Source organism: Patagioenas fasciata, chromosome 3, assembly GCF_037038585.1.
Source record: "Patagioenas fasciata isolate bPatFas1 chromosome 3, bPatFas1.hap1, whole genome shotgun sequence".
NCBI classification, from domain to species: Eukaryota; Metazoa; Chordata; class Aves; order Columbiformes; family Columbidae; genus Patagioenas; species Patagioenas fasciata.
In genome coordinates this window covers 81,623,946-81,650,703 of record NC_092522.1, presented here as the reverse complement: position 1 = coordinate 81,650,703, position 26,758 = coordinate 81,623,946, and the positions used below count along the sequence as shown (strand labels likewise).

General features: G+C 34.3%; 1 protein-coding gene across 8 annotated transcripts in view; it reads left to right on the top strand.

Moving 5' to 3' along the window:
* Positions 1 to 25,236, top strand: part of GRIK2 (glutamate ionotropic receptor kainate type subunit 2) — a 431,302-nt gene extending 406,066 nt beyond the window's left edge. For 6 of the 8 annotated variants that reach the window (XM_071806698.1, XM_071806700.1, XM_071806696.1 and 3 more), the window contains 3 exons: positions 5,372 to 5,622; positions 13,751 to 13,928; positions 20,318 to 20,463. In XM_071806698.1, coding sequence (XP_071662799.1) covers positions 5,372 to 5,622; positions 13,751 to 13,928; positions 20,318 to 20,331 — 443 coding nt within the window. In that variant the 3' untranslated portion in view covers positions 20,332 to 20,463. Of the gene's footprint in view, positions 1 to 5,371; positions 5,623 to 5,822; positions 6,310 to 13,750; positions 13,929 to 20,317 lie in introns of those variants that run through there. The other 2 variants (XM_065834051.2, XM_071806699.1) reach the window with 2 other exon arrangements.
* Positions 25,237 to 26,758: the final 1,522 nt, after the last annotated feature.

Sequence of the window (26,758 nt, the reverse complement as noted above, 5' to 3'; positions counted from 1 at the left end):
TGGACACTTTTGTTATGATCTTACACTTTTCTTGTCTTTCAACATATTCTTGTCTTCCTGCCTGAAGTCTTCATGTATAGCAGAACTGCATGTAGCATTGGAATAATCTCCCCAGGCAAATGGTGGATTAACCAACACTGGACACTTTTAAGATTCTTCTGGACTGGGTGCTGGGCCATCTTGTCTAGACCGTGCTTTCGCCAAGAAAGGTTGGACCAGATGATCCTTTCAGTCCCTTCCAACCTGTACTTCTACAATTTGATGATTTGTTTGAATTCAGTGTTTAAACCCATCTAAGAGCTGTGTTTTAAAGCTGTTGACAATGATCGAGGAAGGACTGAGAAAAAGAAACTGTGTTAACGAAAGAAAAAAGAAAACAAAAGAAAAAATAGAATAGAATATGCATGTCTAACATAAAAATATAATAATCATATAATAATGATAAAATAGTATTTAAAATAGGAAAAAAAGTAGGATCTTTATTCTTTTCAGGTTATCTTAGTACTACAAAAAGAAAGAGAAAAATGGTGCATATTAACTATTAATCTTGTTATCATCATATCTTATTTACATTACTGATTATAGGTGACAATTATACATGTGTTTTGGGGTTTTTTTTGTAATTTGCTCACCATGGAGGATACGTATGTTTTAAGCCAGTTACAAATTAGTACATTCAGGGATTCCCAGATGTAAAACCATAAGTATTTAGGAACACAAGGATTGACGAATGGCATTAGATTCCTAAATCTCCTATGTATTTGTCTGATTTTGACATCAATCATGTTGCATATTTATTGGTGGAAATGAGAATTTCAGCATGAAATAAATCTCAGTTACATGGTCACTCTTGGTTACATGTCAGCTTCATAAACCTACATAAACTATGTAATGACAGTTCTATAAAGAAACAACCAGTAATTAGCATGAGTTAGTTATGCTACTGACTGGGAAGTGAAAACAACTAGAGAACACATCACTTGTGAAAGGGTATTGATTACATTTGGCATAAAATACTGATTTAAAATGTTTCCTGCCTCTTACCAGAAACATATCTAAACTTATCCAAGCCATACATGTAGCCTTAAGGTGAATATATATATATAAAGGAATAGTGAACAGCTTTGTTTTCAATTTTGTTTTGAACATTTGCAGTTTTAATTAGATATGGTGTGGCTTAGGCTGCCGTAAACATCTACTTCGGATTTTCCATTGTAGTAAATGCAACTTAATGAATATTTAATATTTACAATACATCTAATCTTACAGTATGATAATCTTAATATAGCATGCAGTGTTGAGGTTAACAATCACAATCAGAAAACAGTGAATTATTTTTTTTTTATCAGAAATATTAACCCATTCTGATAAATATTTCATCCTGATACATCATTTGGAAAAATCAGTAAACATTCAAAGTTATGTATTTAATCAGAAAGACAAGAGTGGGAGATCTAATGTACGTATAACACATCTAAATAAAAGTTGCAAGTATTTCTATTATTATACCTGCCACTTTATAATTTATTCCCAATACTGTCCACAACATGTTGAGAATTTAAAGAACTTTGAAAAAGGCTTCTTCATGCCCATAAGTCTAACAGTCCATGAGCTAGAAGTCTGTAAAGAAGTAGAAGGACAGCTCGTAGAGAAGCAAGAAGTATACTTTTTATTAATATTTCAATCTATCTCATATTCTAAGGCATTAATCAGGAATAGGAAACGTATATAAATGTTATTTATCTCTTGGTGGGGGCAAACCCAAGATTTTCACACTTTTCTGCATGAGAAAGATCCATGTCCATTTATTAATATAGGACTTGTTTTCAGTATACTTGGGAAGTGTGTCTGGAATGCTTTACTATTAATTCCAATATAACTTAGAGGAGAGAATGCTGTAATGCCTGATCATTTCATAATACAAACCAACAAATTTGCTGTGAGGCACAGAGCTAAGAAACAGGAAAAAGTGTTTCATTTAATGTCACAAAGAAAGCCTGATATCGACACTACATTTAGAATCCACATGCGACTTCTGATGTAATGCAATGATCTCAGGTTTATTCTATACTCTTAAAAACATCTTGCCAATTGTTACTTCTCATGAAGTGGCTGATTTTGTTACTGAAAACATCTTTTCATCAGTGGCTTTCATTTTTTTTTTAATTTTTTTTTTTTAAAAACTGTTATTTTTTAGTTGGTGACCCTTGCTCATTTACTTGCAATTAAACTGGGGTCCAGATTTTGGGATAAAGGAGCATCTTTTGTGTCAAGTTTGCAGGAACTGTTTTCTGCTCTTTTGATTTATTGTTCTTCTCTTTATTATGGAGCATTAGTCTGTGATTCTTGATGAGGCTAAGCTATAGGATAAGTACAGAGAAATGTCAGTATGTCAAGATTTAAATGATTCCAACTCTCAATAGTAATTTAAATGGTGTTAGCCAGCATTCTTATGGAAATGTCAGATATGCTTACACTGGAGTGAGACTGTGACTGCAGTTTACGTATATGTACCCAAACGATCTTTAGGATAGGAAGATCAATCTGGTGTAACCACAATGGGAATAGGCTCATGCTGACAAAAAAAAAAAGCTAACCAACCAACCGAAAAACAACCTCAAAACAGAAAAAAGCCCATAGTACTCACATGCTGAGTTCAGTGTTTCTTCCTTCCAATTGCTAAAACTAGAACTTGAACTGGTTGCTTTGTTCAATGTAAACTATTCACATACAACTTCAACACCTATGTATTAAATTAGTCTCTTTCCTGTAATGTATTGCTTTCTCCTTCTAATAAATACTTCAGTACTAGAATAAGTTCTTAATGATCTAAGTTTCATACCTAGTTTTTTGAATGTGATGGTGTATTCCTAACTACCTTGTACTTTGCTTAAGTCAAGTACACAGAGTATGAAATAATGTTGCGAGATAAGTAGAATAGTCTTGGGTTTTTTAATAACAAAAGAAAAAAGTAACAGGAACAAAAGATGAGATACTATCAGTGGTGTAGGAGTGTTCAGAATGGATTTTTATTGCTATCACTTCAAAACTAACATGTAACTGTCCCATGGGCAACAACTTTCAAAATTCATAGTGATTTCTTTTTGTAAAATGCACCGGGAATTATGAAACAAAAAAGTTCCTAGTTCCTTTTGTTCTCTTAATAAGTACTCAAATTAGCATAAACCACTTTTTTTTTTTTTTTTTCAAATATCAGATTATTGGGTGTACTCATTAGTTTTTGCAAAATGTGGATCAATAAATTTAGAATATTGTAAGCCATTCAGAAATATAGCATTGAATGCCAGATTTTTTATGGGTTTATAATTTTAAGTGCTTGATTTAACAGTAGCAGTATGCACTCCCACATTGATTCTTACTTGAGAGATTACCAATTTTAAGACAAATTAATAAGTGATAAAAAATACGAATATTGCAGTAGAAAAACCAAAGACCCTGTACTCTGTCCACTCCACAATTATTTGTGTAAAATTTTGCAAATCATCAACAATAACTGATATAAATACTTTTGAACTGAATCACTATTAACTGCGTGCTTCTAATGCAATCCTCATAAAATTTAATTGTAGATAGAAGTAGTCTGTGTTTAATGGTTTCTGCCTATGAATTCCTCAGTTATTTCATTTTTAAGTGCTTCAAATGGACTAGAACTCTATGTGTACAAATCTAGTCCCTAGAATATATAAATAATACATGAAGAACAGTTGGCACTGTCTATATTTAGACCAACAGAAAGTGTGGAAATAAAATGCAAATCAGTTTAATTAAAAGTAACCTGTCAGATCAAAAGATGGCTAAAACTGGATCCAAGTTTATTTCTCAGAATCTAAATTGTTGTTAAATATTTATAGACAGTGTAATGCTGAAAATACCCCCAAAAGTTTATAGGATGCACTTACACTTCCGCAGGCTCTGTGGACTAATCACTTTCTTTCCATCTGACTGAAGAAATGTGTCAAGTATAGGGTTTTGCAGAGTTTCAGCATAATTGGGATGGTCTGAAATGGTGTAACGTAGGCCCCTGCATGCACAAGAGAACAGAAGAGAGTCTGTTTTTTATCTCTGCTTCCCATGTTATCCTGTGTAAACACAATTTAGCTCCTAGTACAGAAAATCAGTATTTTCTAAGCACAGATGATAGAAGCACAAGTTCTTGCAACTTAAATGCCAGCTTTTCCCACCTTTTCTTCTGGAATAAAGGAAAAGCCCAGAGTGCTTTGCAATTAATAGTCCTTTCTATGTTTTACTTTCATGCTGGCACAGCAATTCTTTACTATTAGCTTTATTCTCATTGTAAACTCTATATATGTAAGAAGAAATTGAAGAAATAAATAGTAAGTTGTTGAAAGAAATTCCAAAACAAAACATCCTTTCCAAGAGTAGAAGAATTTTTTGTCCCTCTTTTTCAAAGGAGGAGAATAAAAATGATGGCTTTGTTCTCTCTTTAAACATTGCACAAACTGTAACATAGAAAGACCTCCTAACTGATGTGATTTACTTCCTAACATTCAGAAAAGAAAAACTTTCTCCATTGACATTATTCGTTAATTAATGTAGATTTTTAAATGCAAAAGTCCTTATGCACTATATAAAGAAAAAGAGATCAGATGACATACAAAGATATGACATTATCCTTTGAACTGCCTAGTGAAATACTAAAATGTTCAAAAGCTGCAAAATTTTAAAATACTGAATTGTGAGAAAGAAATACATTAAAATATGAAAAATTACATCCCTGTTATCCACGCACTCTTATCCTTATCTTTTTGAATGCATTTCTAGCTAGTACTGTTAATAAGTAAATACATGTTTGGAAGGTATCTCAGGTGCCTGACAATCTGTCAAATTAAGATTTTTATAGTTCTTCCTGAAGCATACATTGTAATTTCTTCTTTTAATAAAGTAATAGTATAAAATGTCAATTATGTATTAGGCCTTAGATTACGTTTAGGATAACAAGCTATGAAGCAACAGCCTGCAGATTTATGTCTACTAGATTAAATAATTAAAAACCTGATGGAAATTGAAAAATACCATTTAGCTGGATATAATAGCAAAGCATGAAGATGTTTGTGTGACCATGGTTCTAAGTGTTACAGAACTTGTTGCACCAAGTTTTCTGGCTTACAGACAACACCAGCTGGATCAAGTTTTGTGCATATATATTTATATGTATATGTGCATGTGCATTTGCATTTACATGATGAGTGAGACTGTGATAAGATATAAATGGCTTTTCGATAAATGCTATGCTCATAGAGGATATAGTTTTTCCTGTGACATTATACTACATTTTATTATTTCCTTAGACTATATCCCGTGCAATACATGTTCCCTGTGGTCTCTTTAGGTTCCCCATATAGAGACAAGATCACTATAGCAATTCTTCAGCTTCAAGAGGAGGGCAAGCTCCACATGATGAAAGAGAAATGGTGGAGAGGCAACGGCTGCCCAGAGGAGGAAAGTAAAGAGGCCAGTGCTTTGGGAGTTCAAAATATTGGAGGAATCTTCATTGTGCTGGCAGCAGGACTGGTGCTTTCTATCTTTGTGGCAGTGGGGGAGTTTTTGTACAAATCAAAAAAAAATGCCCAGTTGGAAAAGGTAAACATTGTCTTTTCCTATTTTATTTTATATTTACGGTCTGTTTAAGTAGTACTTTAAGTATTTGGTAATGAAATGTAGGTGATGCATAGTGACTGTTTATTGGATATTACAGTACTTGTATAACAAAGGATCACAGAAAAGTACCCAAAGTTTTACATTTCCAGCTTTTAATTTGTCTTCAATGTGTTTAATTGTAGCCAGATTTCAGGACAAGTGACTATTTCTCCTCTTATTCAAGCCTGAGAAAAGACAGCTTTTTACTCCTGGAAGTTCACTGCAGTTAATTTTATGGATGAAGAAGAAATCCGAAACTGTAATGGGAAACAAATTAATCTTCTACAGATAATTCCAGTTTTCAAAAGACCAACTGACTGTAGTTCAAAGTCAAAATTTAAAATTTCTCTATAGAACTGTTTTTGACAGAAGTTTATACCTGCTAAGTTGTCCTAGTAGCTTCTGGAAAGGATAACATCAACATGATTTTTTTGGGTGGCTTTACTACCGATAAGATGTCATGTAATTTCAAATTCATCCAGTTTTGAAAATTCTAGTGTCAAATTGTTCTATACTTGCAAGTTATACAACAACAATACTGTAATTGTGCCAACACTAGTAATATCTTGTGGAATTCTTAGTTGGAATTATAATTTTTGCCTAATAAATAAATCTTTATAGATATATGTGCCCATGTTTAAATCTAAACTTGAACCATATATTTTATTGCCATGACAAATTTTGATTTGAGATAAACTGCTGGATTTTCCCAGGTCTTTTTTTCTTCTTCTTCTTTAGAGGAACTTGTGACCTATGACAATTTCTTTATTTCTATTTAGAAATTTGATTTAATAAAATCAGTAGTAAATCCAACAGCTATATTTATACTGGTATTTTTCCAGGTGCTACTGGTGAGTTTTTGTAACTTGAATTATTACACGGAAAATTTAAAATTTGTTTTCACTTCTTTTGAGACAACCTTTTGGTATGCAAATGTCCTGTTATAAATGTATTGTTAAAGAAGTATTTTTATAATACACACAAAGGCAGTATGAGGTTACAAGGTCTCAAACATAGTTTGAACATGGGTACATTTTATTAAATTGTTAAAGAACCATTTAGGTCCTCTTCTTTATGATACTACAGGTTGATTCCTTTCCACTAACATACTTATTAGAGTGCTGTGTTTCTGAAATGAATTTGTGTGGAAAAAGACACCAGTTGCTTAAGTAACCCATGTAAGTCTCAATAATTTTTATCCATTCCTAAGGTGGATATGGATTTAATATGGACATTTGCATAATTTGCTTTAGCTTTTCTAGATTTTTAACCAGCACTCACTTAGAAAAATAGGATGTTTTTTATAATATTCTTGTAACATGAGTTCAGTGTTTTGCAGGGTGTGAATGCATATCTTATGTGACAATAACAGCACATTGGCAGTTGTGTGAGGAAGCGAACAGAAATTTCTTAATTAAGGGCTTGTTTCTCTAAACCTTATGGTTTTGTGTGTGTTTTTTTTCTTTTTTCTTGTAAATAATTATTTATTTATGTATTTACTTATTTTTATTTGCTTTTTAAATTTTTGGTTTTTTATAATGGATAGACATAGAAATGACTGGATGTATCTGACCTTTTAACAGTTCTTGTACCAGAAATGTCTTATCGTCAAGTATTTAGACACTTTAAAAAGTTAGGAGTGGATCCAAAGCAGTTGAAAGAGTCAGGTCTCTCTCCTCCCTTTCCTCCTTATCTTCAATCTCTTCCATTCCCTCCCCTTGCCACTACACCCACATACCCTGATGTCAGATCAGTAAAAATTGAGGAGAACTTTACTTATGGAATTAATTTAACAGAAAAATGATGCCAGCGTCTCTACACATGGCCTACCTCAGCATCTCCTTAGTCCACCCTTCTCCCAGCACCCACAGACCTTCATTGAACATCTTCCATCCTCTCCAAATGTAGCCCATCCCCTTTGCTAGGAGAGGAAGTAGCAGCAGCCAAAGGGAAGATAAGCAATACAGTCATCTGTCTCCAGTCTCTACATCTCCTCTACTGGGATGACTAAACCATCAAGTAATGCTGCTTTGACTGTCTCACAGGGAGAGAGAAGCCATCTATTTTTGATAAAACTTAGAGTTCCATCCCTTTAGAATCAGAGCATCATTCTGGCATTTGTGTAATGCTTGTCAACATTTGGAAACAGGGAAAATCAAAGGTCATATTGGCAACCAAGGAAACAAAAGAAATCAGATAACCTCAGCTGCTGAATATATGTAGTATCCTGGGATATAAAAGGGCATATTAACATGTGTGTCTGCTTTTTAATGTATATGAAATACACAGTTTCACTTCCAGTGGGGAGAAAATGCCAGTTTAAAGTGTATAATCTAGATATGGTTGTTTAGCATTTTCACTGTCACCTCACTTCTGGATTGTGCAAGTAAACAGACACATTAGCTGGTGTGAACTTAGTTGGAGAAGTGAAATCTTGAGGGAAATTGGTCTCAGAAAAGCAGCAGGCAAAATTATGTTGTTTGCAAAAAAACTTGTTGCATCTTGTAACCAAAGTGTTTCAGAAAATCTATGCTTCTGAAGTGCTAAGAAATTTGAAGGAAACATGTGATACTAGCTGTTGTCTTTCTGGGAAACAGATGAATTCATGCCACCACATCACTTTCCAGACACAGAGAAATTCCTCTTTTATTGACACCTTTCAAAAGCAAAGATAAGCCCGGATGTCCTCATAGATACACTATGAGTCACTGACACTTACGATGGCTTATTGGCTTGAAAAATTGGTGTCCTTATTTACTAAGTATTTTATAGGAGGTCCAGGTCTGATTGGATGTGAAAAGAAAAATATATAGATTCAATTCTTCTATCATTTTTAGCCATTCAAAACTCATTGAGCCATCAGCAGGTCAGAACTAAGTCTGTCTCTGAAAAAATAGCAGATATAGGTTTTATTAATTTTGAACTGTTTAAGTACTTCAGATAATGTGAAATGAGGCACATGTCAGCATAGCGTAACTGCTTGTTTCACCAGGGAATATCTGTTCATAGACTTCCTATAACACAAAATATCAGATTAAATCTTAGAGCATACTGAAACACTAACCTAAACATCAGTTAAATTAGCCTCTCTGAAATAGTTATCAGTTTATAATTTATTATAAAAGCAATGAAAGCAGTAACTAAATTGATACTTGTTTATATTTTACATACATTTCCAAAGGAAGAGAAAAACAACTGGACTTTCGATGGTAAATAATTCACCACTCAGCTACACAATTGAGTTGAGACACATCAGTCTGGATAGTTTATCTCATGAAGTACAATGAATGAGCAGTTAGCAGGACTGGACTTAAAGAAAACATCTGTAGGTGTGAATACATGTATCATATGTGTTACATACAAAGGAGTTTTTTCTAACAACTGCAGATTCTATTGAACAAGAAATTCTGAATGGTAAGGTGTGACCTGCACATGAGACTATGTCTTTGAAGATGACACAGACTAAACTGTTTGACTCTTGCCCAAAATACATTGTGCACGAAAATTTCAAACACCTTGTGCAAAATACACAGGCCATGTTTTTGGGTTTGGTAATGTAAGAATATCAGGAACAGAAGGTTCTGATCTTAGCTGACTCAAAAATTCATGCAGCTGTACTGAGCTGCAGAGATTTTAGGTTATGACAATATTTATCTTAAACTAATTAGAAAGTAAGTGTACTTTTGCTACAATTACCGATAATTCTAAATTCGCTGTCTAGCTCAAACACACATATGAGTAATGTGATTATCTGGGATGTATTTTGAGCTAAATAACCCCTATCCTCCTATCTAGTACATAGTCTGATTTTTTTTCAGAGGAAGTAGTCGGAATGACAGAGAATTGTCCTTGTCTGTGGTAGAATTTTGTCATTCTAGTTGACACAGCAGGAAGGGTCAGGAGGACATGACAGGCTGGAGGCTGCCCTGACTGTGTTCCTGCAGAGTAAACACAAGATGATGTCTTCTAATATCTCAGAGGGAAATGTAATTGTTGCTTTTTAATAGAATTCATGTTACAATACTCAGCTATTTTTTAATTGCAGACATTCTGAAAAATGCTAAAGGTTGTATTCTTTCCTGTTGTTTATATTACAAACATGTAATTATGTCATCTGCTAGGAAACATGTGATGGAGCAGTCCTTTTTTGTCTAGTCAATCTTGACAATAAATGCTCAGTCATTTGCATTTTATAATTGCTTTTGCTGGTGAATGGCCTGCTCCCTGATTTTAACAGGCACTCAGAGGGCAGTGAATAAGCAATGCTAGAAACAAAAGCCATTTAAAACAATTACTATGTCCTTTTTTGATAACTGATATGCTTCAGTGTGTTATGGGTTTATGTCCATTTCATACATTTAGTTTTACATAGCTCATGATATTATCATAAAGGCCAGGGAAAACATTGACCTTGAAGACCATTAATATTTAGCATAATATATTGATGATTCCCAGTTTGAGAATTTATTGACCTTTCTTCTTCACTGAGAGGTTATTTCCATTTTGATACTACCTTCACAAGTGATTAGATATTACCATAAGTGTCAGATGTGTGGTAGAAACTACATGCGCACTGCTGAAAACTTTAGAATGAAATTCACAGTATTGCTGAAGGCAGTGTCAAGAATATATAGAACATTGCTTGCTGTCACTCTTGCAAATGGTTGGCCTTGTATCTATCCTGTTAATGGTTTCATTGCAGAAAGTGGTGTTGGCTTGAGAAGTTATCTTGAATCTTGATTTTATTCATGTAGAGGACCCATGTCCTTTCCAAGAGGCAAGAAGGGGCCAAGGGTTGCTTGACTGAAAAAGCTGTTGTGCAGTAACCATACACTGTTGACACCACATACTGATTGTGCTTCTCTCAAATACAGTTTAACTGTTCTTGATTTGTTTATATGAAATTAGTGTAAAGGCTAACATGAGTTTATTTGCTGAGGTCCTTCTACAACCTGCAACACAATAAACTGAATTCATCATGTCTTAGAATGCTTCTTTTTAGAATTGAGGTGAGCAAAGTACATACATGTAAATTGTCCTATATGGAATGGTATTACAGGAAGAAGTTAATCAGTATTGAAGTATTGTGGATGCTTCTTTATCAGTAGGATATGTAGAAAGTCAGTATTTGAATCTTTGTTTAAATTGTTATCTTAACAACCATGCAAAACAAAATTACTACAATAATTTCATACGAAAAATGAAAGTATCTTTAGAATCCCTTCTTTACCATGGTTTGTTTTTGTTTTGTTTTATTTTTGCTTGTCTCACTTTTAGTTGTTGTTTCGTTTTTCCCAAGTTTTACTAAACTCATTTTTATTAAAGTATTTTTCATTGTTTTATCGAAAAAAGTAGTAATGTCAGTGTTATTTGAGTTCAGAACATATTCCTAATAGTTTAATATCAAAACTATTTGATATGTGGGACAGCAATTTATCATAATTTTGGAACAACCCCAAAGTAAATCCCAGTCTACAGATTTTTTTTCCTTTCCAGGGGGAGCCAAGTTCAAAAGATTTTAAAGTTAAAAAGCCTGTTCCTCAGGCTACAATAAACAAAAGAATGTGGGCATTCTTGGTGAACTGAAGTAAGAGCTTTGGGATTCATATACCAAGAAACTTTTATACAGCATACAACCAGTGATGTAGTCTGTATTGTCCTGTTATATTTTGCAATGGAGTAACCTCAGAATTTTTAATGTTGGCTGAGAAAAGCAGCAGCAGCTGTGACAGCTCATAAAAGGAATTTTTTTTCCAACTCTAGCACATTTCATTCTGCAAAAAGACAGTTGGAAAACTGAGAGTTTCTATCATCCTGTACTCCCTTGAGCACTGTATGTTGATGTATAGAATTGTATGGCTAATTTGTGTGTAAGTGTACAGATTACTTGAAGTTGAGGTATTAATTATAATTAAATGCCCTCTTGGAAACCACCAAAGTACATATTAGAGGATATTTTCTGATGGAAGGAACAGTTATAAAAAACAACAAAACAAAACAAAAACCCCCAAACCCCAAAACAAACCCACAAAAACCTCTGCCTTTCACAGAAGAAAAAAAAAAAAAAAAAAAAAAGGTGTGAAAAGACAAAAATCGAAAAAGCGATTCAACTAACTGTGGTGTTTTAAAGACCATTTGCAAACAATAAAACATTAAAAGAAGATCTCTATTTCTCTATTTTAACTTTTGATTGCAGCTCAAGCAATATCTCTTTGATAATGGAACTTGCTTCTGAGAAATTTTTAATATCTTAATTTGTATCATTCAAGACATAAAGAACAGAAAGATTAGAAAAGTATGTAAAGTTGATCATTGCACAAATACTAATGTAAGAAGATGATTTTAGGATGTTCACTATCAGTTGAAGATCAGGGCTTAAATTACATGTCTGAGTTATGGAATATTTTAACTTTGACAAGAGTTTAAAGTTGTAAAAAAATTTTGGAAAACCCTGCATGTAGTTTATTTTATAGCAAGTATAGCTCGCTTTCACTCACCAATAGAGAGAAGAAATATTCACATTATGTAATTATCATCTCCTCAAAAAAAAAAAAAAAAGTTTTCTTTGTTCTCAAGGAAAGAAATGTCAGATTATAAAACATTAATGTCTTTCTAATATTTTTTCATTGTCTTACCCTAAGTATTACTTTAACATGTCATATATATAAATATTTTATGACATAAATACTAATGTTTACATTTGGAATTAATCAGTTATACTATAGCAAAGTGTAATAGCAAACATAGTTTAGTTCATGCGATTTAGATTACTTTGACTTTTGTGTAAGCCAGCAAAGTAACAGCAAGCACTTCCAGCTGCCTTTTAGATTGAAAAAATATCTTAGACTGCCAGATGAAACCATGTAATTACAGAGATTTGAATGCTAACCATTCTGATATTATGTAGTGCCATATGACTGTAATAGTTAGTGTTTCCAAAACAGTAGAAACCATTTACATTAAATTAATACTAACAGTCTCTCTCTGTTCAATATGATTTGAGGCCTTACCAATTTTATATTCACTTTATACTCTCACACTGCACTATAAAACTAGCATGAATTTTTACAGTGAATATTGTACTGTGGATTTTAGCTCAGCAAACTTTTTAAAAATCTGTTTAGATACAACTTAACTCAGATAAGAAAGGTTGAATTTATTTTCTTAAGTAACACTGTAAAACAGACAATTTATTTTTGAATTAAACTACATGGTGCTATCGGCAGTATTTTAATCCAGATACATTGATACTCCAAAGGATTAATTACCTGTCACCATCACTTCCTTTCACCATGCCTGAAACTCAACAAACCTGACCTTCCTTGGATGAACAAAGAATGAGTTTAGATTTAGAATAAAAAATTATTTAACAGCTGAATGAACTTTCACATTCAGTGGCTAAGAGTGAAAGATCTCAGGTTACTGATTTCAGCGGAATCAGGATCACCTCTACTAAAAGGCAGAGAAAAACCCTGCATAGCTGTGATCGCAACATACAGAACCACTAGAATGCTTCATTATATATAATTCTAAATCAGATAGATGGTACCATATATTCTGTTATTTCTTTGCTCAGCAGCAGCAACATGGCTGAAGTGCTGTAAATTGCTATCAGCACTTATTAACACCTGGCAATTATTTGTAGCCCTTGTCCAGAGACACCCAACTGCAGTAACATGTTCTAGAAGACCTGGACTGGTGTGGCAAACTTCACGCCAGTAGAAATTATTGCCACTGACTGAAACACAAGTGACAAATAGTACTTATCACCACTGATCCAATTCAAAAATCCAGAACCAAACCTAGGAAGCTGGAGAAATCTGAGACTGTAAGCCTCTTTCACAAGAGGTTGAACTGAATATTAAGGGTAGATGATATCTTCTGAGTGTTTCCGGCTACCTGTGAACAGAGCACCTGTCTTGCTGGGATTAAGCTGCCATCATGCCCCTATTTCAGCCAGGCATTGGAAATGCTAAATGATTGCACCATCCTGGTCTGACAAGAGAGTAGGACTGTGTATCATCTACCTGCTGATGACACCACAGCCCAAATTATTTCATTATCTCCTCAGTGGCCTCATATACATGTTGAAAGGAGACATGACAGGATGAAACCTTGTGGAATCGTGCATGACAGAAAGCCCTCAGGGCTGATGAGCAATTGTCCTATATCATCCTCTGGAATTTCTCTGAGAGGAAAGAGTGGAACCACACAAGTGCAATCCCATCTGCCCCAGCCTAGGTCCACAGGTGAGTCAGAAAAACATCATGGTCAGTACAATGGCCAGAAAGGCTGCTGGCAGAGCTAAACACAATGACCTTTGAAAAAGCCTTCTGCACTGATAGGAGTTCCCAGTCAGCCACAGGAGCTAGTGTAGCTGTCAGGATGCAATCAGACTGGAAACCAAGTTAAATAGTTTCAGAAGACTTTAAATGAACTAAGAGTTTCTTTATCAGAAGTCTCTATCAACCACTAAAGTGCATTTTGTTTTGTCAGGAGATAAATTTTAGAATTTGGGAGTGGCTGAATTGTCTTTTTGAATACTAATTGATAATTTATTTCAAGCAAGCTGAAATCTTTTGTCCTACTGGGAGACACTAACAATATAGGCTTGAACTGGCCTGCAATAGGATCCTGTGTGCCATCCAAGTTCATCATGTAACTCTAAAACTCACTGAGCACTTCAGTCTGCAGTGTTGTTTTGTTACAGGAAGAGGCAGTCCCATCAGATTCTTGTTGATCATCTCCATAAAATAGCTAGAAAAGTCTCTGAAACAATCAGCATTCAACTCAGTTACAGGGTGAAGCACCTCATGCTTCACCAAGATGCCTGGAACAACTCTACTGGTCTTGACATTGTAGATAGTAAAGCTAAATTTAAGGAATTAAAATTTTTGTTTTGCTTGTAATTATTGTCTTTATTTGAGTAGGTGACAAGATCCCCCATACATTTTGGCCTGCAAATAACTTCCTAAAGTGACTGCTCATTCTGCTTCTACCAAAAAAAACCAATAAATGCTAAATCTGAACTTAAGAATATATTTGGGATATGTCCATCTAATTGATGTGAACTTAGTCTGTAGTGTACTTTTGCATTATACTTGATATAGATTGAAAAAGTACTACATCAGAAAATTCTGTGGCAAAATATTTTCAATGTGACCATTATCATATGTATAGATATACATGCATATATATGTGTACAACCTTTGAGCAACCATCATGTCTAAGACTAGGTATATAACTAAGTGATCTAAAAATCTGACCATTGCAAGTACAGTTTAACTTCTTCTGAAATGGCAATGTTTCAACTACAATGAAGTATGATTTATCTTTTTCTGAGGTTATTTCCATTCCATTAATTGTTCATCTCCTTGTTACCCTAATTCAACAGTTTGCTAGGATTTATATTTTGTATATGGGCTTCAAGATTGTGAGGCTTTCTATATACACATTCAAAATCCCCGGAGAAGTGGCATACGGAAGCGGAAACTGATTAGGAAGGAGGGTCTAGGTAGGGCTGTACATTCGTTCTCAACCAACTTCAAGAAGACAAAAAACATTTTGATTCCTATATCCTACTAGATGCTAGAACACTGACCCATAAAATCACAAAATGATGCAGGATTAGTGCTGTTACTCCTTCAAGAAAACTTAAAAAGGCCTCAAATAATATTTGACACAAAAGACTGGAAGTAATGAACTTCTGAATAAATCTTTTAGTTTCTTATTGAATGTTGACAGTCAAATTTAGTTTAACTGCAGCAAAGGGGAAAAATATAAAACAGGAAACAATTTGAATTTTTTATATTTAAAATATATTAAATATTATACTCTTAAATCAGAAGGTTAAGAGTGGTGCAGGCATGCCATTCCTGTCTTCCTGTTACTCTTTTTACACTGTTAAAAACAAAATCTATGGTGATAGTCTCATAATTCTGTGTCTAACAAATGCTAATATGATTTCTTATTACCTTTCCAAGTCATATGAAGCAATACAATGAAAACAGTTTAAATATTGCCTGTCTTTCATATTAATATATACATCTAAAGATACTTTTTTTTTTCTCAGTCAGTAAAGCCATGCATGAACTGTCTAAATATATTCTAAACAGTGGTAGTATCTTGAAAATTATCACCTTAATTTGACAAAATTTATGAACTGTCAGCTGTGGCAAAGAATGAAAGATGCATCAGTTCTTTACTTTTCTTAAGGAGATGAGCTTTTTCAAAATTGCTTTGTCTTAAAATGCTGAAAACTACAGTTCTGATTAAATTTTATTTTGTAAATTTGAACTCCCAGTTAGAAATGCAGCTATTTTTTCCAATACCTTATAGTGATTTGCTGCAACAAAAAACAGTTGCACTTAATTGTGCTGGTGTTTAGATGCATGCCTTCCTTGAGCTCTTCTACTGTTTGATTGTACCTAAGATGAATTGGGGGTAGCATTTACTTTCTGGAACATTTAAAAGGACAGCTTAGGATTTTGTAAGGTTTGGTGAAAAACCAATCACAACTGATGTTCTTGTAACATGCCTGCAGAATGGAAGGTAATTCAGGCAAAAAGGTTATTTTATTTGAATTAAATGGAAAGTCTTCAGAATCAAGATATTGGGTTCTGTTTTCTAAAATCACATTTGAAAATGTTATCAATCTGTCACGTAAAAAAAAAAAAAAATCTAGACCTGGTTTGTTTTTCTTTTGTTTTGAGTTTTCTTTCCTCTTTTGTTTTTCCAAAAGTTCTGTTCTAATTATGAAATAACACAAAGTTTAGCTGTACAGAAAATGGAGACTGTACACAGATAGGAATTGAAACAACACAAGGATTTCTCTTTTAAAAAGGTCAAACAAAGTAATCCTTTGTAAACATTTTTGAACATTATTTTGCAATATGTGGGAAAATTCTTCCTTATATTTCTCAGATAGAATCCAAAGAAGAATAATGGTCCAGCTCATGAACTTTTACATAACCCTTAATTAATATTTAAAAAAAAATAATATCTCAGTGAATGAAATTTGAAAGTAAAATTAAAAAAAAAGACCTGTAATATTTTTGTTATGCAGTGCTCAGCGTGCTCAGTTACCAAAACAATGGTACTGTCCGGGAGCTAATACTGTTTATTGTTTTCAGACATTCATTTTTAAAGAATAAATAGCATACACAAAAAACTTAGTAAATGAAGTAATTAAATCATATTTTTAACACAATATATGCAGGTAAATGTCCATGAAATTAATTTATATTAAATAATTTGAAAGTACAGAATGGAAGAATTTTTTAGATAAAACAACTGTCTCAAAATTGTGTTAACTGACTTTTTCAGTTGATGAGTCTGCCAACATTTCACATTTAATAAGTTTTCAGATCCAGGTAAAACTCTCAGATAAAATGTGTTGGCAATTTTCTTGAGATCTCATTTTCAGGATATTTCAGAATGTTGGCATCAAGTGCATGCGTCTTCTTACCTCTTGGCTATTGATTGTAATCCTGTTCCTACTGATATTACCTAAAAATGTATACCCTTCGGTAAGTGTTTGCAGATCTTTGCAAAAGGTTTTGATGGATTGATTTGTCTTGAAAAAGATTCACTCTGTTTTGGCACTGTTGTTAGATACCTTGACAAAAAAGACATGGGACACAATCTTGAAAGTGCTAAGTGTTAATGCATAATTTTTAAACTTAGAAGGATTTTGTTCCTCAGAATATTTCAGTTAGGTCTTTGATTCCAGAGGTGAGAGCTGTGGAGATGGTGTAACGAGAGTTGCAGTATTTACATCTTAATGGATCATGCCTGTGAAATTCCTGAGTTATGTGCTAGGCTTCCCACATAGTGAAAATTCCAAGATCTGCAAGTCCTAGCAATTTAGCCTGTTAGCCATTAGGGAATATTAAATTAAATTTGCCCTTTCAAAAGATTTCAGGGTTAATTTCAGGTTCATAATCATAACTGCAGTTCTGATGCTAAGCAACAGTACTTTCTTTAAAAAGGAGAAAGTCTAAGAGAATTGAATATTTTCTTTCAAAATATAGCTGGATAAAAAGTAGGTGCAGTTTCCTGTTAAGCAAAGTTACCTTCTGCATGAAGATCTGACATATTACAGCTCAAAGCATTCAGTTAGAAATTTTAGCCACCTCATTCACACAATGAAAACCATAAGTTCTGTCTTGGATGTCGACCCCATGCACGGGAACATTTTTAAAAGAGATTGCTAATTGGTGCCCATTGCAGAAGTCACTCCAGCCAGAAATGTCAGCCAGAAATGACAAATTTTGTCTAGAACTTTGACCTTTGAAGAACTCATCCTTGGCTCTGTACCAGAGAGATGTACCTTCCTCTCCTTTGGAGTCACAATTTAAACTTAGTTGTAGCTGGCTAAACTCTTTTTATCATTAATTGAGTAGCTGTCATTCCTTTATTTAAGCTCAGCAGGAGAATGGAATGCTGGAAAGAAAGAGTGTAACAGCCAGAGTAAGATTACACTTTCCTTCCCACCTAACTATTCTCACGTTCATGTGAAGGATTTGGGAAGAGGGTGTTTGTTCAGGAGCTGGGGGATTCAGGTTCAATTCTAAGCCATGACTGAGACAACTCCTGTTTGCACTAAGCAGAATTTTACATAAATGTATCAAAGTCATCACTGAAAAAGGAACTGCCACTGGAACCTTTCCTTTGTCAGTCTGTGCTCTAATCCCTAGTCTTCAGAACAACCCACATTCTCCCCCTCTGCCTTTCTCCCTCTCTGCCTCTGTTAACTGCTTCTATGCAGAGTGGAACAGGATCAGTAGGTAGAAAAGTGTTTTTACCTTGAAATGGTCTAATGCCTGTAGGTTACAGCTCTTTGCTGAGACATTGAAGCTTAAATCTCCTCTGGCAGAAGATGCTGTTGAATTGACACTCACAAATGTGTCTGACATTCAGCTCTAATGCTCCAGCTGATGAATGGCCACGCAGAAGGATGTTGTAATGTCTGCCATGTGCCCTTCTTTAGTAGCTGCTACTTTTTTTAATGAACTTGATTTGTTATGTGCTTTCAGAGCACATCCACTGTGTTTGGTAAAATTTATACTGACGATTGCCAAATGACAAACCTGTGAAGTTTAATGTAGAAAACTGAGTGCCTTCCTGCTCAGAGTGTCTTCAGCCATGGAGGCTGGAAGCTGAAAGCAGATTTTGATAAACACGGTTTCAATTTAGGCTCCCAAAGAACTAGGTAGGGTGAGGTGAATAATATTTTTTGGATCCAATTTCCAAACTCCAGGTTTTTATGAATAATTGAGATGTAACAGTTAAGAAATATAGCAGTGTTCTTGATATGGGAAATAAATTAGACAATTATATGTTGACTGATGATTTACCACTAACCACACAAAATCAATCAGTGATCAAGAGATACTTAGGGTAATTCTAGGTGTGTGTTTGTTTTTTTTTTTTTTCCCCCCCTTTTTCCAGATCATCTCCCTGGACTGGATATTTGTTATTAAGAAAGCAAAATGCAAAGGGTTAGATTATACCTCCAATTTGCTTGGGATGAGAGCAATTGTCAGAGACTTGTCATAACACCTCAGGATCTGTGGAGTGTTATTCAGTTAATACATTTCTCCCTTAGCTAGAAAACATTTCAGTTAAAATATGTGATAAAAGTGGTTAATTCAAAAACTTTAAAACTGAAACTCTTCATCCTTACTTATGTAATTCATCCATACTCCAATGCTCACACGCAGGAGAGGCTAATTGCTCAGCATCGTATTAGCAGTTGAGAATTCAGTCACCCTGAGAGAATAAGGAAGCTTTTCTTCTACTTTTCAAATTTCTTCCACTGTAAAATGGAAAAAGGGCTTTGAGGATCTAGCTTTTGATGAAAACATGTTAAAAAATGTTTTTTTCTGATAACATGCTCTTCATAAAGATTGACGAAACTGAATGTTTTTTGCAAATGCATAACCCACGAATGATAGTAGTGGCAGAAGTGTTAAGACACAGATCTCAAAAATAATGGGGTAGATTTTTTTTTTTTTGAGTAATGGACCTGTGTTTTACCATGATTTAAACATTAAATTAATTACAATTCCTACAGTTAGGCTTGTTGTTTTGTTGAGGAACCGCTATTTCTGAAATGAAATTATAATTTTGAAATATCACAGAATCACAGAATCACAGAATGTTAGGGATTGGAAGGGACCTCAAAAGATCATCTAGTCCAATCCCCCTGCTGGAGCACAAACACCTAGATAAGGCTACACAGGAATGTGTCCAGGCGGGTTTTGAATGTCAAGTATACTTTATTGAATACCTAATATATATGTTACACCCAGATGCTACCCTGTAAGACTAATCTACGTTAACAGAACATCTATTTGAAATATTTTTATGTATCATATGCATCCATTGTCAGTAGCTACCAGATAATTGTGGAGACAAGGTGAATTTTTCACTGAGTCATCACATCTTGATAAGTCATTTTAATAATTATGTGATGCATATTTAAAAGACAGCAATTTGTTACGAGCTCCAGGTTGAGACAAAACAAACTTTCAGGACTGACAGAGCTGTGCCAATAGAGTGAATCTGCTTCTAGATCTTGCAGCTAAACAATTCTGACTGTTTTTTTTTCTTCTTCCTCTGTGTCCCTCCGTAGAGGTCCTTCTGTAGTGCCATGGTAGAGGAGCTAAGGATGTCTCTGAAGTGTCAGCGTCGATTAAAACACAAGCCACAGGCCCCTGTTATTGTGAAAACAGAAGAAGTTATCAACATGCACACGTTTAACGACAGAAGGTTGCCGGGTAAAGAAACCATGGCATAGAGCTGGGAAGCCAAAAACCCCAAGCACAAACTGTCGTCTTTTTTCCAAACAACCTTGCGAGAATGTTTCCTGTGGAAATATGCAACCTGTGCAAAATAAAATGAGTTACCTCATGCCGCTGTGTCTATGAACTAGAGACTCTGTGATTTCAGCAGTTGCAATGGCCAGACTCGAATCACAAGCATCATGGATCAACCAAGTTATGCGGGGTTACACTGTTCGTCATGGGTTTCCACTATTCTGAATGAATGAATGTTCCATGTGAGTTTTGTGGCTGGTTTCAAATGCAGTCTCAGTGAGAAATTACAGGTTCCTTTTGAAGTTCAACGGTTGCCAGGAGATGGAGAATAAATGTCCAAGACAATACTAACCATGGAAGGAGTCTAGTAAAAGTAATATCTCAGAACTGTAGTGGAATAAGAAACCATATGTTCTTTGGAACTTCCAAGTATAGAAGAGTTGATAACTACTGGTAGACTGAAACTACCATCTGGACAGGCGACATGAGCTTCCTGGATGGGACAAATGTTAAAGTGAAGAAACTTGAATGCCATGAATAGAGGGATAAATATGATGATGCTCATCTGCCTTTTGGACTGTCTATGTCACTGAACTAAGTAAATAAATAACAACTAAAAAAGAAAAAAAAAAATCAGTAACTTAAATTTATCTGGGCTGGAACTTTGATCTAAAAAAACCAACAAAAATATTCATAATTTTGACCCAATTTTTAGATGAATGAAAGTTTCGTTAGTACAAAGGAATGTATCTTACAACTTTAGATATAAGCAATTACTTATTTTTTATTTTAATTGTGCAAAGAGCGAGGGGGGTGGGAAGCAGTGCATTTCACACATAGAGGGCTTGCATTTTAGCCTGAACGGGTTTTGAAACCCTTGTTCCTGCTACTAATTGAACTCAATGGAGCCTGTGCAATTCTCGCTAATATTGGCAGTGGGATGGGTCACCTAGAAGATGTGAATGTGGAGAACTTTAAGGAGGACTGCATTTTTCAATACAGTCATAGTACTAAATGAACAAAATTCTTGAGCAGTTTTTTTTTTCAAAAAAAAAAATGTTCAGGTTTATTTGTGGAAATGCAAGATTTCTATGAAAATAGTTTTTGTATGGAAATTTTTGTAATACTTTTTATCAACAAAATAAGAACATGTGTTTCTATCAGGGGTGTGATGCCAAGCATGAATGGTAGTGCGTGTGCACCACCAACGTTTGGTGAAAACTATTTTTATCAAGAAAAAGGAATCTTAGAAGAGACATATTTTCAAGTTAGATAATATAAAAAATAGGTGCACTACCACCACTGCTTACCATGCTACACCCCTGTTTTCCACTGGACTGATAACATGCTGTCATGAACAATTGTGTGTAAATGGTAAAAGACACAGACCTCTTGACCACGTTGTGATAACAGTTAAAGTGCACTCAGTTTACTGTTTGAATTCAATGCACAAAATTAAAAAAAAAAAAAAAAAAAAGGAATTAAAATGATGTCAGTTTTAGTTGTTTTGTTTTTGTTGTGTGATTTGAACAACATATGTACAGTACTTTGTCTCAGTACTGGTACTTAACCTCAAGTTAGTGCCGTATCCTGCTGATTCTTGCCACTAAACATGTGGCCAGAGAGTTTGCTAGGATTTCTGAGAGCAGCTAGTACAGCACATTGTGATAAGTTTTTTTCAGGATCTGGCTCTTAGCTGCTTCAAAACTAATTTACGTGTCCTGCCTGTGGTAAGTTCCCGGACATAACATTTTGAAATACTGCCCTACAGATGCTGAGTCTTGAAACTCCATCTACTCTAAATTTGTTTGTATCTCAACAAAAAATATATAGGTTGGGCTATGTAGGACTGTTATGTCAAGGAAAAAAGATTATGAAGATGGCCTTTACATGGCAAATCATTTGATTAATTTTTTTTATAAAAAACCTTTAAAATTATTATATATAATTCCTTGGTGAGTAATGACATCACTTGTTTACTTACTGGGACTTAATTTAATCTTATCACCATCTTTGTAGCACAGGAGTGTAAGATATGTCATTCAAATTATAGAAATTACATCATGAAATTTGGGGGGAAGAGGGAGGTTTGTGTCTACTACCCAGTTCTCATAAAACTTCATAGAGACTGAGCTGGCCATTTCCATTGTGAACAGGGACAGAGAAAGCAAATTCTCTTATATTTGTGAGAGTTACATCCCCATTTGTGTGATAACAAAGAACAGGTTATCTTTGTCTGAAATATAAACAAGATAAAAACACCTTCAGCAAAGATTCTGAAAATGAGTATACTTATGTAATACATATTTAAGTTGATTCTTTAAAATACAAAGGAGAAGAAAGTAACTGTCACGAAACACAATGAAAACTCCTAATTATGATGGTTTGGAATTGGAAAAAAAAATGGCTATTGCATTTGATTGATGATTTACAATAAAATTTGTAAAATCATGTAATAAAATGCTGTATTATATTCAAACAAACTTTTCTTTTCTGCATTAAGGGTGTTGAAATAAGCAAGATTCCATTCTCACCTTGATGCCCATGACTAATTCTCATTAAGCTTTAAGTGAGCCAAAGTAAATGTGAATGCAGAATATGTCCCAAATGCTTTATCGGGTCAAAGTCCCCCAAGGAACTAGAATCCTAACACAGAAGCAGTGTGGCTTAATTATCATTTCAGTGAGAATTTCAGCCTTCCATTATTAAGTGAAATACGCAAAGTAACTGGAGGTTTGTATTCAAGATCCAGACTGGAAATGCGTGGCTCCACAGATTCATAGCAGGGTGATGGCTTTTTTAAGAATCAGACACTAATTCATACTGTTACTTTGTTGTGTATTAGTATTTTTCTTCTGTATTTTTCACAGAAAATTAAGACATTTAAGGAAAAATTACTAACAAAGAGTTGAACCCCAAAGCAGCAGAAAATACTACTGGTAGTTTTGTACTCCTTTTCCCTTACTGTTGTGAAGGAAATCCTCAGTTCTGAAGAAAATTTCCTCATTTTTAAAGGCCTCTGAATGGCTAGCCCCAAATTCCAAAATTCTCATGTAGTATGAATTTCTATAGTGTCATTAAAATCAATGGAGCTACAATAGATAAAATCAAGTGAGTATGTGGGCCATGAAGATTCAGAATTTGTGCATAACTACTTCATGTGCTTTCATATACTGATAGCTCAACTAGTCTGTTGATTTCTCAGGACAGAATGATGGGTACTTCTCTGAGTGACCTTGACTGTGACTCTAGAGAAGACTTTTAAAGCAGTTATGATGCTATGTTATATGCTATCAGTTATATGGTGCTACTTGGTGGACGACAATTGGAGAAAAAAAAAATGAACAGGATCTTTTTTCCTTCTTTTTTTTTTTTTTCTTTCTTACTGTATTTGTTTCAAGGAAGGTAGATGCCTACCATCTTCAAGGATTCTCAAGACACGCAATTATGACATACAAGCTCAGTTATATAGTGTTAGATAACTTTGTGGATATTACAAAATAAATGACAAAAACCCCTTTAGCTTATTGATAAAAGTCATTTGTGAAGGAGTGGTAGTGAAAATGGTGAGCGAAATAGCTGGATGAAATCAATGTGGTGCTTTATAGCCGGGGTGTCAAGCCCATTTTCACCAGGGGCCACATCAACCTCACGGTTGCCTTCAAGGGGACAAATGTAATTTTAGGACTGCATAAATGTAGGAGTAGTAAATGAGGATTTGGTTGATTATAGAGATAAGCAGACCATTTTGTACGACTCTCTTGTTACATAAACACAGATATAAATATATTGAGGAAGAATCTGGCAGGTTTTGTATGAGATACTACTTTCTGAAGTTTCTATCTCAAGTTTCAGTGGGAGAATTCAGTACAGATTTGAAAGAACCTTTTCTTTCTTATTTATAATACTTGAGGTTCTGTGTATTAATCCTTCCTTGGTTTCATTCACAGCATCTTCAAAAAAACCCACCTCAAATAACACTGTTTAGCCCTACTACACGAAATAGCTGGTATTACAGAATGGAAAATACATAATTTATTAAGAAAAACACCTCTTCAAAATCCAAAGCCTCAAATAGAAATAGGAGAAATGCCCTGATATTCTACAAAATCAAAATGTTTTCAGGGAAAGGGGATCATGAGCAGAGATTATGGCATACAATGAGGTAAAAGATTATACTATAAAATATTTCTTGTATTTTTATTATATTAAGGATATTACAAAAAAATATAAAGTACTTTAGACATAACTTCACTTAATCTCCAAATACATTAGATTCTCCTAGTACATCAACAATTACAAAATATCATGATTGAAGTACTGACTACATTGAAAGCAGGCTCAAAATCCCCACTTCAGAGGAATCAAGATGTTATCCAATATATCCCCAAATGTGTACAGATACAAATTAGAGGCCTTAGCCAAGTGTGTACCGATACAATGTTAAAGGCAAATTAAGAACCAGTCTGTGTTTAGGCATACAGAAACAATTGTTCTTTTTTGTCATATTTTCAAAGATGCATAAGAAAAGAAAGGGTCATTGAGGCTGACTCGTCTGACAACCAAGATCATTGCTTTCCAACCTCAGATATGTTAGTGTCCTGTTTTCTTCCAGTCTTGTTTCTCTGCCTTCCTACAAGCACCTCTGACACATTCAAATTGATTTTCAAACCCTTTTTCTGGCTTTCCTATAAAATGTAGTTCTAATTAAAAATAAAGTTATTCAAGAACCTCATCTCCCCAGTTTGTAACTACCAAGGTGAACACACTAGTTTTTCATGTGACTGTAATCTAATTGTCATTCTTTTCATTTAGCACCCCTCTCTGTCTCCTGCCTGTGTTATCTCCTCCTGTTGTTCTTGTACTTGCCTAGACTGTAAGCTCTTAGGGGGCAGGGAATCTGTCTTTGATTTGTTCTATGTAGCACCATGAACTATGGAGCTATATAAATTATACTAATAAAAAAAAAAAAAAGGAGTAGATCTTCTTAAATGATGTTTGAAGTGATAGTGATCTGATTGACTACCAGTCTAGTAATATATCATTTTTGCCTATTGCCTGGAGTCCTAATCACAACAGCAATAAAAATAATAAAATCAACCCAAAGGAGCTATTACACTGACTCATCTTACAGGAAATTTCCTTACATGGTTGTGGTATAGGAATATAGAACATCATGTTCATGTAGCTTCTATAAAGGTTTTAATATGAAATCAACTACATTAAAAATCAAAAAAAGTTGGTTACACATAGAAAGAAGGATGAGCTTTATGAAAGAGAACTTTTAACTCGTTTAAGCTCAGAAAAACTATGATTAAGCAATTTGCTAGATTGAACACCAGGCACCTTGCCTTCCCACTTAGATCAACAAGCTTCTAATTGTCAAAATCTCTGTCAATCCTATTCTATTAATTATACATCATCAGAAAATGTACTATGAAAAATTAAATTCTAATTAAATTAAATAAACACTTCCTCATGTTGCTATCCAAAATCACTAGCTTTCTCTGACTGCTGGAATGACAAAATTGTGGGAATTTGAGAAAAATCCCAGCTGCAGGTAAATGAAAGGAAACCAATTATGTATCTGATCTTGATGATAAACATATCAGCTTTCTCATTTAGCTTTTTCTTCTTCAAGGAATGCCACTCTGTAATGAAGAACTTTATTTTTATGAATGTTGAAGTGTACAGTGAAAATTATACATAGATAAGTCTTTCAGAAATTCTCACAGCAGAGAATGTCGTTCTTTCCTTTTCATACAATGTATGCACAGTTTTTGCAGCTACTTAAGAAATCTAACATGAGCTTAAAGTAATGTAAAACTCTTAGAGTTCCTTCTTTGCCACAACTGCAGGAGTTTTGATGTAAGAAATAAGATGCTTAATCCTACCTTAAAATTACATGAAAAAATGCATGAAAAAATTGAAGATCTGTAAAGATTTGAGCTGTTTTTAATATTCATTATGCTACATCGTTCACCACAGGCCTAACTCAAAGAAATTTGATTTTGAAGGCAAAAGTTCAAACCTTTATGGTGGATTTACGCCAAAAGTTGTCTCTTGCCAGGCTCCCGCTGGTAGACTGCTGTCTGTTAAGACCACAGTGTGGAAAGCAACCTAATGCAGTGATGGTAACCATATTATTCCCTTGATGCTTTAACCAAGCTAACTGGTTAGGACATTTAGATTCAGGTAGATCAATAGAAAATGCTCATATGCATGTCTGCTAAGTCATTCTATGTGTTCATCTCTAT